This window comes from Macrosteles quadrilineatus, unplaced genomic scaffold (assembly GCF_028750875.1).
Source record: "Macrosteles quadrilineatus isolate MER2022 unplaced genomic scaffold, UCM_ALF_1.0 Scaffold_1__1_contigs__length_201487025, whole genome shotgun sequence".
Taxonomy (NCBI): Eukaryota; Metazoa; Arthropoda; class Insecta; order Hemiptera; family Cicadellidae; genus Macrosteles; species Macrosteles quadrilineatus.
In genome coordinates this window covers 14,266,648-14,281,194 of record NW_026542594.1, presented here as the reverse complement: position 1 = coordinate 14,281,194, position 14,547 = coordinate 14,266,648, and the positions used below count along the sequence as shown (strand labels likewise).

The 14,547-nt window shown below is 35.0% G+C and overlaps 1 protein-coding gene across 1 annotated transcript in view; it reads left to right on the top strand.

The window, feature by feature from the left end:
* LOC128982193 (TGF-beta-activated kinase 1 and MAP3K7-binding protein 1-like) overlaps positions 1-14,547 on the top strand; it is a 54,959-nt gene that overhangs the window by 27,900 nt on the left and 12,512 nt on the right. The window contains exon 6 of the mRNA XM_054401261.1: positions 11,877-11,979. Within this exon, the coding sequence (XP_054257236.1) occupies positions 11,877-11,979 (103 nt within the window). The remainder of the gene's footprint in view (positions 1-11,876; positions 11,980-14,547) is intronic.

Below are 14,547 nucleotides of genomic sequence, written 5' to 3'. Positions count from 1 at the left end.
TAAAGTAAAACCGAATTATTCTGTTCTGCATTCTCACCCCGTAGTGAAGCACGGGCAAAGCAACTAGTCTCACTAATTTCTTATCCAACGTTAATGTTTTTAACGTGTGATTAAAGAGCATTTTCAAAAGGCCTATTAGTTCTTGTTATTTTCTCGGGTTTGCTTACATAATTCAAAATTATTACAATTCAAGAGAAACCCTGCTTTTGGGTATTTATTTATGACTCAAGTTTATCTTTAATACATGTGCAGAAAGAGTTACTTAGCCGTTTTCTCTCTGCCAATTACCCCAAAATATTTAAGGTTACGTTAAATGCATTAGCATTGCCTGTGGTAGATTCAATCAGTCTTTCTGTGCTAGCCGGTGTATGGACAATTTACAACATCGATTAGAAACTTTTTCCATTGCTAATGGACGGCACATTGAGCACTTGTAGGGTATATCTAAAAGATTTTAAGAAATGTTCTTTCTATTGATGAAGTTTTCATCGATATTTGTTCAGTATTAAGGTCAATACAAAGTTTTAAAACCTGATGAATCATTTATAAACACGCTGTATTATAAGTCGTTTCATAAATTGTATTTATTATGTCTTTTATAAATGGAATAATAAAATGAAAATAGGTTTTGGGGTTTTTGGATTTAATTATAGTTTTTTTTTACTGCTGGGACACAAATTCTACCTGAAAAAACATAAGTATATACGTCTAATAACACTTGTAATAATATATTTACACTTATACTGTTGACTTACAAGACGGTAAATCTAATGAAAGTTGGTAAGTGGTGATCGATTTCGATTGGACACTCCAATCATCATCAGACCCAATATGATATGATATATTGGGTCTGATGATGATTGGAGTGTCCAATCAAAATCTATCACCACTTACCAACTTTTATATGTATTTACCGTCTTGTAAGTCAACAGTATAAGTGTAAATATATTATTACAAGTGTTATTAGAGGTATATATTTTTGCTTTTTTCAGGTAATTTAATAACATGTACGATGCTGATCAAGAAGTTATTCACCAGAATAGTCTCTCTTTGCTATTTTGTGCATGGAGTAGACGAGGGGTCTCCAACCTTTTTTACTCAAGGGCCACTTTGACAATTTTCGGAGGAAAGGACAGACCCTCAATGTTTCAGTGTAGTAAAGTAAGCCACCTTTCAAATAACCCACAAAGAGTTAGTTTTCTAAATAAGAGATCAGCCGAGAATTTTTAACATTTCTTGCCGACTTTTTTTGCTATACAGTATTTAACATTTTAACTAACTAAAATTCCTTATGTTTTTGTGCAAATGTAGTTGTGACCAATCAAAATAATTGACCTACCTCACATCATTTTTTTATGAGTAGGCCTATATAAATCATATTCATACTTGGTCATAACAAGTACGGTAGGCTTATGCTTAATCAAATTCAAAAGAAAGTTAATATAAATTAATTTTACAGTAGGGCCTATATTTACCATGTTATTTTCTAAAATGTAAGTTTTTAAGTATGACTGTGTATGACAAGTGTTTTAAAAAGTTGTAGCCGAAAAAACAAAGCAAAAGTATGGGAGGAATTATTTATTTTCCAACATATGAGAGGACTTGGCAATGAAACTATGTTAAATAAATGAGAGGAATATTCAGACAAAATCACCCATCAGCTGTTCTGTGATGTAGATAACAAAACTGGAAATAAGAACCGCCAGTCAGCTGATACACTCTCCCGTGTTCAGGTCCCTCAGTTGGCCTACAAATGTCGCCCGGTCGAGGTTATCTTTATTTAACCGTGCGTACGTAAACATGTTTACGGTACCTACAACTGTAAAACGCGGGTTCTTTGTATATATTTCTTTGTGTTTGTGTGTATATAAACTGTAAATAGTCGACAAACATCGTTTGATGTGATTTTTAAAATTCAAGAATGCTGCTGAAGATGAGCTGTAAGTAGCTCGAAACATGTACAGCATATGTAAACATTTGACACCTTCAGGCAAAAGTAAGTAAATCTTACCTATAGGCCTAGTAAAAAAAAAAAATTTATATTTTTGTATTGGTGTATTGCCGTTTGCAATAAATAAATCAATTGTAATGCCGATAAGAATAATTGACAATGAGGTTACAAAGAGTATAAAGCTAAAACTAATAGTAATTTTAGGGAGAATTTTGTATTTGCCAATTTAAAGTCGGTCAAATCAGGATTACAGTATGTTGACCTGTTTTCAATGCAAAGGTTCACTTAGCTTGGAAGATCTGTATTAAGATCACTAGGTGCATGCTTACAGCTAATTTTCTCTTATTGGAAAACCTTGGGAAAGTGTGAGAGAGGTGTACTATTCACATATTTAAACAGTATATCTGGATATCCAGCCAACCTGGGCACCGAGAATTGTACTTGAATTCGTTATGGACCAAGGACTACAATGATCACCAATGAGCCAATGAGTCTCTATTCATTGCCGGCATTCCATTGGTTCTCTTTTAACATCATAAGTTAATCACAATCATTGGAGATCATCAGTATTACTGATACCGCACAATGCAGTCACGATCACGGGAGACGATCGCGGTATGACCGAGACCGCAAAATATGCTCACGAGTGTTGCCGCGATCGCAAATGACGATCACGTTATCACCGAGACCACAGCATTTACTTACGGGTATTGCCGCGACCGTGAGTGACAACCATAGTATTGCTGAGTAGCAATTTATTTTATATTATAATTTATTTTACAATAAACAATTAGGTTTCCGAAAAAACTTAAGCACAGTTTCTGCTCTTACTCAGTTTGTTAATGAGATTGCAGAGGCCTTGGACAGGTCTCAGGCCACAGCAGGTGTTTTCTGTGACCTGTCTAAGGCTTTTGATTGTGTGGATCACTCACTCCTGTTGCTAAAACTTATTGATTATGGGATTGGGGGGAGTTGCTTTTCTTTAATACAATCTTACCTTTCTGAAAGAAAACAAAGAACTTTAATTTTAGAAGATAACAACAAACATTATTCACCATGGGAAATTATATCCACAGGTGTTCCCCAAGGCTCAGTATTGGGCCCACTTTTTTTTCTTATTTACATTAATGATCTTCCAAAAGCTATTAATAAAGAACTAATTCTTTTTGCCGATGACACTACTGCTTTGATCAAAAATAATAATACAACTGAAATGTTTTCTTCTCTGCAAAGTGTGATAAAGGACATGGAGCAATGGTTTTTAGAAAATGGGTTAAAACTTAATGTTGAAAAAACAAATATTATTAAATTATCTACTAGACACAAAAATATGGAAAACTGTTCCTTTAATTTAGTTGAAGCTCATAAATTCTTAGGGGTTTACGTAGATGACGCATTTAAATGGGATTCACATTTGAATTATTTACGTAACAAAATTAGGTCGATATCATCTTTATTCATACATTTAAGGGACTGTGTTTCTATTGAGACACTTAAAGTAGTTTATCATGCTTATGTGGAGTCAGTGTTAAGATATGGCATAATTTTATGGGGTCAAGCTACTGGTATTAAAACTTTATTCAGGTTACAAAAACGTATTATTCGTATTATTACCAACTCTCATCCACGCAGTTCTTGTAGAAACATTTTCAAAATTTAAGAATTCATACATTAACGGGGTTGTATATTCTAGAATTATTAAATTACATACATTCAGTTAAAAATGAGCTACCAGAAACAATACACTTTAATCACAGGTATGAAACCCGAAATGAAAATATATTTAGACTCCCCAGACACCGTTTGACCCTATATGAAAAATCTCCATTGTACGCTGGGCTGAGACTGTACAATGTGCTTCCGCCATGCTATAAGTCATTAAGCAAAACCAAATTTAAAGATACAATAGATAATTTTCTTATTGACATGGCTTTTTACTTAATTGAAGATTTTTACAGAACTACAATTTAGAAATTTTTTTTTTAAGTGTTTGATTTTAAGTTAAAAGTTTTAATGTTAAATATTTTATGTATGGATTTAATTTTGACAATGCACCTATTCTAAATGTTATGACATGTATGAAATGTTTTGTGCAAATAAAGTCTATGTCTATGTCAATGTCTATGTCTAGCTGCAGTCAGGAATGACGTTCATGTTATCACCGAGACTGCAGCATTTACTTGCAAGTGTTGCCGCGATCAGGAGTGACGATCTCATCATTACCGAGACAGCAACATTTACTTACGGTTACTGCGACTTCGACAATCATAAATTTATTCCAATTAAATAAAAATAATTATTTCCCAGTAGGCATTTGTAGGCCGGATAAAATCTGTTCACGGTCCGTAGGTTGTAGACCCCTGGAGTAGACCATAACTGTAGTGAATCGGGCATTGCTAACTCTCTCTGAAACCAGACTAGCTTGGCTTTATTCTACCCCATTTTACACCAAAAAACTTGATATTTCAGGTTTTTTATTCAATCTTTTTGAACTTGATATCCCTTGATAAGGAATTTAAAATGTGTTCTTGGAATTATTTTTTTTTCATTAAATCAGCTATATATTAGTAATTGAAGTTTAAAAAATTAAAATGCCCACCATTTTGAAATTTTAAATTGAATCAAGACCACTTTTTTTCTAACATGGGTCTCTTTTACCTTAACATACATTCCAAGTTTCATAAAGATCGGTTGAAAAAATTTAAAGATAAAAATGTTTGTGTTGTGTATAATTTTTGTGTAAAAACTATAAAATGGCGGATATCTGGTTAACGAAGTGATAAAAAAAAAATTCTATTCTTGATATTCTCTTTTATTTGACCCAAGAAATCACTACCTAAATTATGTCCCCACCTTTTTTGAACATGCTGTATATCCAAACGAATACTGTTTTTGGCCTTGGTGGACATCAAAATGAATAAAATCAAATCGCTCCAGGGCCTAGGTTTTACCAAAGATTACATAATATGCTACGCAAAATAGATATTGCAGCCAAGCCATTTTTGTGATATCAATTTCCATGCGAAGCCTAGCAAACGTCTTCACAACCTAAGACTTCATTGCCGACATGACCAGCTGTTATTTACATATTTTTTATTGCTGTTTTTATTGTTATGGTTAACCTTTTTGTGGTTGTTTGCTTATGTAAGTAACATGAGGTTTATTAGAAGATGGATTAGCAAGAGTGAAGAAGTGTTAGTATTATGTGTAGCGAATTACAATTGTATTATGTTGTGGATATTTTCATGAACAATACCAGGTATTAAGACGAGTGTATGTGATAAATGGCAAACACGGCAATCAAAAAACGGAAAGGCCTTCCCGACACTGCTTTACATTCACGTTTAGTGTGTGAACTGCATTTTGAACCTAACTGCTTTATAAATAACTAGCTGTAACCCGCGGGCTTTGCCCCGTTTAACTTCTTAATTTTCAAGATGATCTCGTTTGCATGGCTCAATCACGTCCTGGTTGAAGTTCGTTCGCTACGCTCACTCATCTTTAGGTTGGAGCTCGTTCGCTGCGCTCACTTGCCTTCAGGTTAGCTTGTTCGCTACGCTCACTTGCCTTCAGGTTAGCTCGTTCGCTACGCTAACTCGCCTCCAGGTTGAAGTTCGTTCGCTACGCTCACTCACCTTTTGGTTGCAAATTAGCTGTTGTCATAAAATGTAAAAGAAATAATAGTGCTGCACCCTGTTGGTAATCCTTGTAACTTTAATGCTATTGAACATCATAGAACAGAACCAACTTGTTTAATTGAAACAGCTGTTAAGATTCATTAATTCCATTTCTCATAAGGTTAACATGGGAAACTCCAGAGCCACTGGGGCGGAGCCGATTAGACGGATCACGAAATCGATGGTGTATAAACCTATTCCATGAAATTCTACACGTATGTACCAAGTTTCGTGGCAATCGGTTCAGCGGTGTCTGAGTTTATCACTGCCAAACAAATATATATATATACAAACATCCTCTTTTATACTTATAGATATGAGAAGTAAAAAGGAAGCTCTACCAACATAACTAGTTATGTACTGTACTAACAAACTATGGATGTACTCCGGTTGTCACTCAGCAGTGTGCACTCGTTACTGCCTCTACAGACGATCACCACCATCTCGCGGCAGCCCCTTAATCACATAGCGATAAATTCACCAGTATTTCTTTTGTCAATGTCTCATTATCTTTAGAGTCTGCCTAAAAACAGTTATGATAGAGTTCCGAAATATATTATTAACTACCTTCATCATACAATTATACAATAATTTGTAATTTATTATCAATTGAAAATAGACGTACGTTGAACGTTGTGGTTTAAGTGTTTATTAAGTGTCTATGCCAATACAATGCCTTAATGTTGATTCAGGAACTTACCATGAATAGCTATACTGGGAAGGCGAACGAAATGCCTGTTGTAAAATTTAGTTACAGGCTTCCGGTACAAAGTATTCGACCTATTGTTTAATATAATGTTTTAAACAGGCCATACCAGTAAATTGGGATGTCGGGTCACTCGGGTTAGTTAACTTTCGTGTGATTGCGAGTGTGACTGACCTCCAATTTCCAAGGAAAATATCGTTTTTACGTGGTAAAGATGACCTCTTTAATTTATATACAACTAAGGTTCCGCTGTTGTTAAAACTATGTGTTCTTAAATATATTTTATATAGTCGTCAGTTGAAAGATTTGTTATATAAAACAATCCAAATCTGAAATCTATATTTTATATCTTATGCTCTACATTTTCTTCAAAGCTCAGTTGCAAACGGCACTTACAAAACACCAATAATGTGATGAGATAATACGTAGTTTGAAAAAAAATGCCGATCTGTGTAGATAAATGTTCTTCCCACAAACTACTATGTGTAACTCAAGACTGGGACGGGTGGCGTCGTCCTGTAATCCAGCTACTAGGAGGTCACGAATTGTGGATAATTATAGGGATGCACTGTGGATGCGATGCTACCTGGTGTGGATTTACGTCCGCACTAGTGAGTACTACGACTATCCGCAGTACTATCCTAAATAATTAGACCAATTCGTTAATTATGAGGAAAAAATGTGGTTCGGATTCCACAATAAACTGTAGGTCCCTTAGTTGCCATTAGCTGTATGGGCTATTAATTAACAGCTGTGTCTAAGGAACATGTCGGCCTTAGTCACTAACAAGACTACAAGATCGCGCCACTCATCCTACACTCATCCTTCACTCATATTTGGGTTAAAATACGCACATAGTGGCGTCCCCATCTTAAATAATTGATAATTGATAATTGATATATTGCTACGTTTAAACAGGTCAAGTAGTCAGCGAATGGTTAGGTAGTAGTTGACTAAACATACATTCCTCATCGTGAGTTAGTAGCAAGATATTGCGTGAGTCTAGAAATCCGGAAGCAAACTTTGTGGATAAAAATTCCGAAAACAGAAAAGTCGACGAACTCACAAATTTAGGCAATTTCTGCTCCAGGATTTCTGCAATTTCTGCTCCATGAACTAATTATTAAAACTTTATGGGATTGTTATGGGTTCTCTAAATATACGTTAAAATTCAATGCAGAAAAACTACTATAACATTGTAAGCTTATTATATCACTGTGACTGCAATTTTTTAAGATTTTTATTAATTCATGTTTATATCAGTAAACCTTTAGTATCCTTTAGCTCTTTGTTACGTGGTCACTTTAATTTTAAATTAAACGAGCTGTTTGGCCCGTCCTACGTACGGGAATCGAGTAGTTCATTAAAACTGCATATGATTCAGAACAGCTAGTTTACAACTTGGTGGCCGACACACTGGCTTTGAGTACAGTAGCTACATACCACCTTCCACTGCATAGGCCTACTATCACTTACCGTACCTTATTTTACCACCTTGGCTACTGAAACCTCTAAAATGACCCTGGCCTCCCGTTTTATTTTATCCCCTGCCATTTCTAAGGAAGATACCAGTCTGAAGATGTCTTTCATTACTTGGTCTTCCAAGTGGTCGTCTACCTTGTAGTACTCCTTGGAATACACTTTGAAAAGTTGAAGTATCTTCTCTCCGCCATGCAAAGCCTGCCCAGCCCATCCGAGATCAGAGCCTTTTGGAATGTACCTCTTTATCAAGTTACTGAATCATACAGTACTACTGAGATAGTTATGATATGGTATGAATCGATTTTGGTTTCTACTGACACCCTGCAGCTTACTGGTCAGTTTTCTAGAGACCTACTACACTGGCTGACATTTTCATGTGTACTGTATGCAGTACTTCAGTTCATAAGTGCTGAACTTCGTATCGCCTAAGTTATAGGTTTCCCCTAAGACAGACCGATGGAAAGAAAGTACCGTTACGTTTAATTTTCAAGATGATCTCGTTCGCATCGCTCAATCACGTCCTGGTTGAAGTTCGTTCGCTACGCTCACTCACCTTTGGGTTGGAGCTCGTTCGCTACGCTCACTCACCTTTAGGTTGGAGCTCGTTCGCTGCGCTCACTTGCCTTCAGGTTAGCTCGTTCGCTACGCTCACTCGCCTCCAAGTTGAAGTTCGTTCGCTACGCTCACTCACCTTTTGGTTGCAAATTAGCTGTTGTCATAAATGTAAAAGAAATAATAGTGCTGCACCCTGTTGGTAATCCTTGTAACTTTAATGCTATTGAACATCATAGAACAGAACCAACTTGTTTAATTGAAACAGCTGTTAAGATTCATTAATTCCATTTCTCATAAGGTTAACATGGGAAACTCCAGAGCCACTGGGGCGGAGCCCTTTTAAGAATTTCGAAACGGGAAATAGTTTACGTCCGATTTGCATACCTACAGAATTTACACACCAAATTTCATAACGATCGGTGAAGTCGTTCCGGAGGAGTTTGCAGACAAACACTGTGACACGAGAATTTTATATATTAGATATATAATAAATATTTAAGTAAATAAGTACAACTGAGCACCCTGAATATTATATTTTATAAAAAGAAGTGACATGTTTCGGACATTAGTCCATTTTCAAACTTCAAAATACATTAAACACTTAACCGTTGTTTATATTGTTTGTTTGTAAATAAATATAATTTATATACACAGATGGTTTATAGAACTAGATAGGATTTGGAAAAACTTTTTTGTTATTGATTATTTAATTTTAAAATTTGGTCAAAGATTGGGTTTCTTGAAGGAATTTGGCTATTTAAAATATGATTTGGATTTTTTTAGATTTTCTTCGTATATGAAATATTCTTCAGTTGAATCCATTCGATTTCCTTTGTTTAAAACTTTTAGAATTTTCATGTTGTTTTTTAAATTTGTGTAATTGTGGTTGGTCGATAAAAGGTGTTCAGCAAAGTTTGATTTCATGGATGTTCTGTTGTTACTCTTAAGAGCTTGAATGTGCTCTTTGAATCTAGATTTAAAAGAGCGTCCTGTCTGACCAATGTAGAAGTGTTCACAATCAGTGCAGTTAATTTTGTAAATGCCAGATTTGTCATAGATGTCTTGATGTTCTTTATTTGTATTAATGTTATTTGCTATCATATTTAATATATATATATATCTATATATAGATATATAAAAATTTGAACGTGTTTTTGGCCTCTGGGGACATCAAAATGAAAAAGTAAATCGGTCCCGGGCTTAGGTCTTACCATGAGACCTACGGTAATAGCTACTTCCCTATAGGGAAATTCGCTAAAAGATAAAGTTATGGTGCATTAATGACAGCTGTGCGCTTTCAAACTAGAGATACGATGACGATGGGTTGGCGAGCGCGTTGCGTACAGGAAAGTTAATCCCGAGCACGCGAACATTACCTAACTCATCCGAACTTGAATGGTAATGCAGATCGAGACTTGACACAGCGCCTCTGTTGAGGGACCACCCAACTACGAGAAGGTGGCCCCATCCAAAAACGACTTGGCACAAAATTACCGTAAGGTGCAATATCTATTTTGCGTAGCATATGTAATCTTTGGTTTTACCGTGCGATCTTTGGTTAATAGTATCTTCCCTGTAGAGGAAATTTGCTACAAGGCATAAGGCTCAACATTTCTTTTGAAAGCTCAGCTCGGTCAAAAATCCACTTGTCTAATTTCATAGCAACAAAAGAAAAAAATTTAGCATACCTCTTCAAAAGTAATCAAAACTTAAAATATGAATAAACAAATCTATATATATAATACGCTAAGCCGATTTTTGTAAACAGAACTCCTCCCACATTTTTGAACCGATTTTGATGATTAAAATGTCAAAACAATGGCCTTGATCTGTAGTTTTGCAAAGTGTTTTTAGTTTTTTAATACCTTTATTAGTTTGGCCAGGATCTTCCATCAAAGTTGGGTTTTCTCCCATAAGATTAACATGGGGGAATCTACATATTTAATTGAAACTTTGTCTCCACTAATTTGAGAGAACGGCTGGGCGTAGAAACTTGATAGTGGTGTCTAAAGAAAGGTCTTGGTCTCTAGATGAGTAGTTATCAAAAGATAAACGAAGTAAATTCGCTTAGGGCTCTGCCCCAGAAGCCTTTTAAGATCCCTCGGCAGCTTTGTTTACATTTTGGCCATATAATACTTCTTAATGAAACAGCTGTTGATTTTTAAATTGTGTTTTAAACAAAACACATTTATTGGGAGTTATTGAGTTGTCCAGAAGAAGTATTTGCAATGTTATTTTATGATTTTAAAATTGATTTTCTTCTGTATCATGTCATATTTTGCAATATAACGTTTCATTACGAAATCAGTGGAAATTCCTTTTATCACAGAACTCTTACAATAATATCTTATTGAACTATCTAATATCTGTTGTACGGGTTGTTGTCTGCCTTTTTCACCACTTTTGCCTATATTTTATCATATTATTCTACAGATCATCATAGGTTCATGAGATTATTGTCATACACGTTTTCAATCATTGGAAAAATAGTCGAATGTGTAATACAATACAAAATAATACAAGTGCAGAAGGGCAAGTTTTCCATTTGAGCCGTGTCCATATTTTGTTAAATTAATAGTAGTTTACAGCAACTGGATAAAACATTTTACAATCTTTATGTAGATGTAGAAATATGTGCACGATTTAGAGTGTCATTAAGCTATAACTCTGCAATTTACTACAGACTTTTCAGAGAGGTTGCTATAAAGTATTCATTCATCATAGTGAACACATAATATAGATATGTATACAAATAAGAATTTGAACTCTTAGAGAGCCTTTTAATGTTAATAGAATAACAAAATGAGTTGTACAAGTTTACTAGCGCTACTCAGCAACAAAAACCATTTAATTTATCTCTAATATATATATTCTTAAAGTGCACTGAGCAGCAGCCTAAAAAATAATATGTAACTTACCCATATAGTTACAAAATGCTTGAACTCGCATTGTAACATTTATAATTCGGCTTATATTTCTCCAGCAGATTATTTATCTGCAGAAGAAGTTTATTGTGCTCTTATCATGTCTAATAACATCCAAAGACAGAAACCTTGCCTAAAATGGTACCTATCTTGAGAAATTATATGCAGTGGCCTATATTACCGACCGTGGCCCACTGGGTTGTTAACATGATTGAAAATAACACGACATTTCGGCTATAACAAAGGCATAAAGAGTAAATACTATTTAAGCAGCTACTTAAAGTATATTCCACTAAACCAAACTTTCCTTAGATGAATTAGCATAAGCCTTGAGAGTAACCGTCGATTTCGACGGGTTTCACCTAGTCACATATTATTGCTAATTGCCAATTTCAACAGAAAAACAGCTCTCTCATCAGCAACATGATTGGAATAAAAACGAAGTGTATCACCATTGTCTCAGCCTTAATTGACTACAGTATGTGCGAGTTAGAGAGAGGATTTATTAGTCAACTTCCAGTGTTTCTGATAATAAAGTTACTTAACCTAAAAGTTAATGATCTAAATCTAATGTGTTACAGATTTCTGTTGTTGATGTCAGACGGTTTGTATAAGTCATTAGAAGAAAGTGGTGTCTCGGAAGATCAAGTGAATAAGGAGATAGCGAGACTAACTGTTAGTGAGGTAATAGTATGTTTACCAGTTATTGAGTTATTTTACCTCTTGTACAATAGTTGTGTACATTATTTTATTACTTGAAATATTTTTTTGTGAGCATGATGGGTTTTAAGTGGGCCAATGTCAGACTTTTTGAACTACAATGTTTACAAATAAATATAAATTAAAAGCAGATGTTGTTTCATAAAGACTGCAAATAAAGCATGTGTTTTATTTAGGATATTATATTATGATCCAGGGAAAAGTACAAGATAAATTATGACTCCAGAAACTACAAGTTACAAGTTACAACTTGTAACTTGTAATTTCCATAAGATTTGCATTGGGCGATCAGCTGATTTACTAATAATATTAGTTTGTACTTTATTATGAAATGGGCCCCAGGAATGGTGCCAAATCTCTTGGAAGTTTGAAATCTGGAGACAGTGTTTGGATATCTGACTTAATAAACCTGGAACGGTTGTAAAACCAGCAACTGAGCCACGATCATATATTGTCAGGACTGATACAAGAGATCTAAGAAGAAACCATTTCCATCTTCTACCATTTCCCGATGACTTGAAAAGTACACCATCACGAGACAATGTGACGGAACAAAACAACAAAGTGTCTGTACCAGAAGTCCAAAACCACGAGAGGACAACTCAAGTTACAAGACTAGACACGGGCGTGAAGTACATCCTCCAAGGAGACTCGATCTTTAAGGAGGGGGATGTTTCATAAAGACTGCAAATAAAACATGTGTTTTATTTAGGATATTATATTATGATCGGATGTAAACAAATATTATTAGTGTTATAAGTCCAGGCAACGAATGCTAAAAAAAGGGTATAGAGGGAAATGTTTGGAACACAATTTCTGACTTCGTAACTTTGTTTAGTATAGTTAGGAGGTTAACATACCAAAAGTCCCCGCCTCTAGCCCTTGTGCTGTGGGGGAGGGGGGGGCTTGAAGGTACCATTTTTCGGTTTTTTGCTAATATCTCGGAAACTATGCGTCCAAGCGAAATTATGCTAATATACAAAATTAAAGCTTATTAAATTTCCAGCAAGTTTGTAATTTACTATCTTTTGATATCTTGTATGGTTTTCGTGTTATTTGCCATCCAAAGTTTGTAAATTTGGAAAAATACATTTTTTTCTCATGTTTTTTGTTCTTTTTGACAAGTTGCCTCTCAAACTATGCACCCAAAAAATAAATGCTGGGCATAGGGTTGTGGAGAATTAAATTCCCTTCAATAATATATATAACTTTACTAGTTTACCTCTTTCCGTTCAGATTTCAAAGCAAATTAACTGTCAGTATAAAACAATTAAATTTAATTAAAATTTAAGAAAATTAAAATCTAGTGTTGAGCAAGGAATTTGAAGTCTTGCAACAGCTGTTGACTACTTAATATATTTTAATTTATCGCCTTACATTACTAATTGGTTGGAACATTCACTATCAAGTAGCCTAAGGTGAGTGATGGGCGTCTAAAAATAGCACAGATACACTATAAAAAATATATACTTGTGGGCTGCCTAACCAGCTTCCTCACACTTGATGATCTAGCTAGACTATTGTAATGGGAAAATATGGTGTTATAACCATGTTTATGCATATAAGAGTGTCTATATGACGCTGGAAACCATTCACAACCATAAAATTGAAACCAAGACAATTGACATATTTAAGTAGGAATTAACATAAAACATTACATTAGTGAGTAGCCTTAGCCTACTATTGAGTCAATTCAGCCTTGCAATCTTAGTTTGGAAAGGACTACCATCCTCATAATCGTTTTTATCCTCTTATTCTCTAAGAAAGAAGGTAAGGGAATGTGCTTTTTCTCGCACCATAACATCTTAACAAGGGTTAGATGATATTTTGAACGCGATTCTACTGGATATAACAAAAAAATCTTCAGCATTTGAGAAAAGCAAGGTTGCTTATGCAAAGTTGTATCTGAATTCCCCAGTGGCCCAAAATGCATCATCTGTCTTTCACGCCCCCTCTCCAACACCACCCAAATACAAAAGGTAGGGAAAATGTACATCTTGATTTGATATGGGCTTCAGCGAGAGAGGTATCGTGCACTTCAACTTCAATCTATACAGGTAGAAGTCAATTTGTAAATCGATGGTCTCCATCAAGCCTAATATCTCTTGTCTTCCTCCGACTGATGGTGCTTTCAAACATCGTTTCCTATCATGTACATTCCAAAAGGTTCAGCTGTGGCTGGGAAATAACCTGCCTTCTCTTATGTAAGAGTGGAAAAGAATAATAAAAACTCTGTAGTAACAGAGTACACTCAGCATGAAACTACACTGAAGGATATCCTCAAAATTGTTTTCTGCCTATGCACATAAAACTGTACTCGTGCAAAATCAGGTAGCAAAAAAGCAAGCCTAAAATAAGTATGCCAAAAATGTCAAAATGTTGTCCCTGGGAAAGATGACTAAGAATATGAAGAAAAACAGTATACCTATTTCCAAAATAGGTCCGATGGAGAAAAAAAGGATAAAAATGATGAGGATGGTAGTCCTTATTAAACTAAGATAGCAAGGGAAAGAATAGTAGGCTACTTACTGA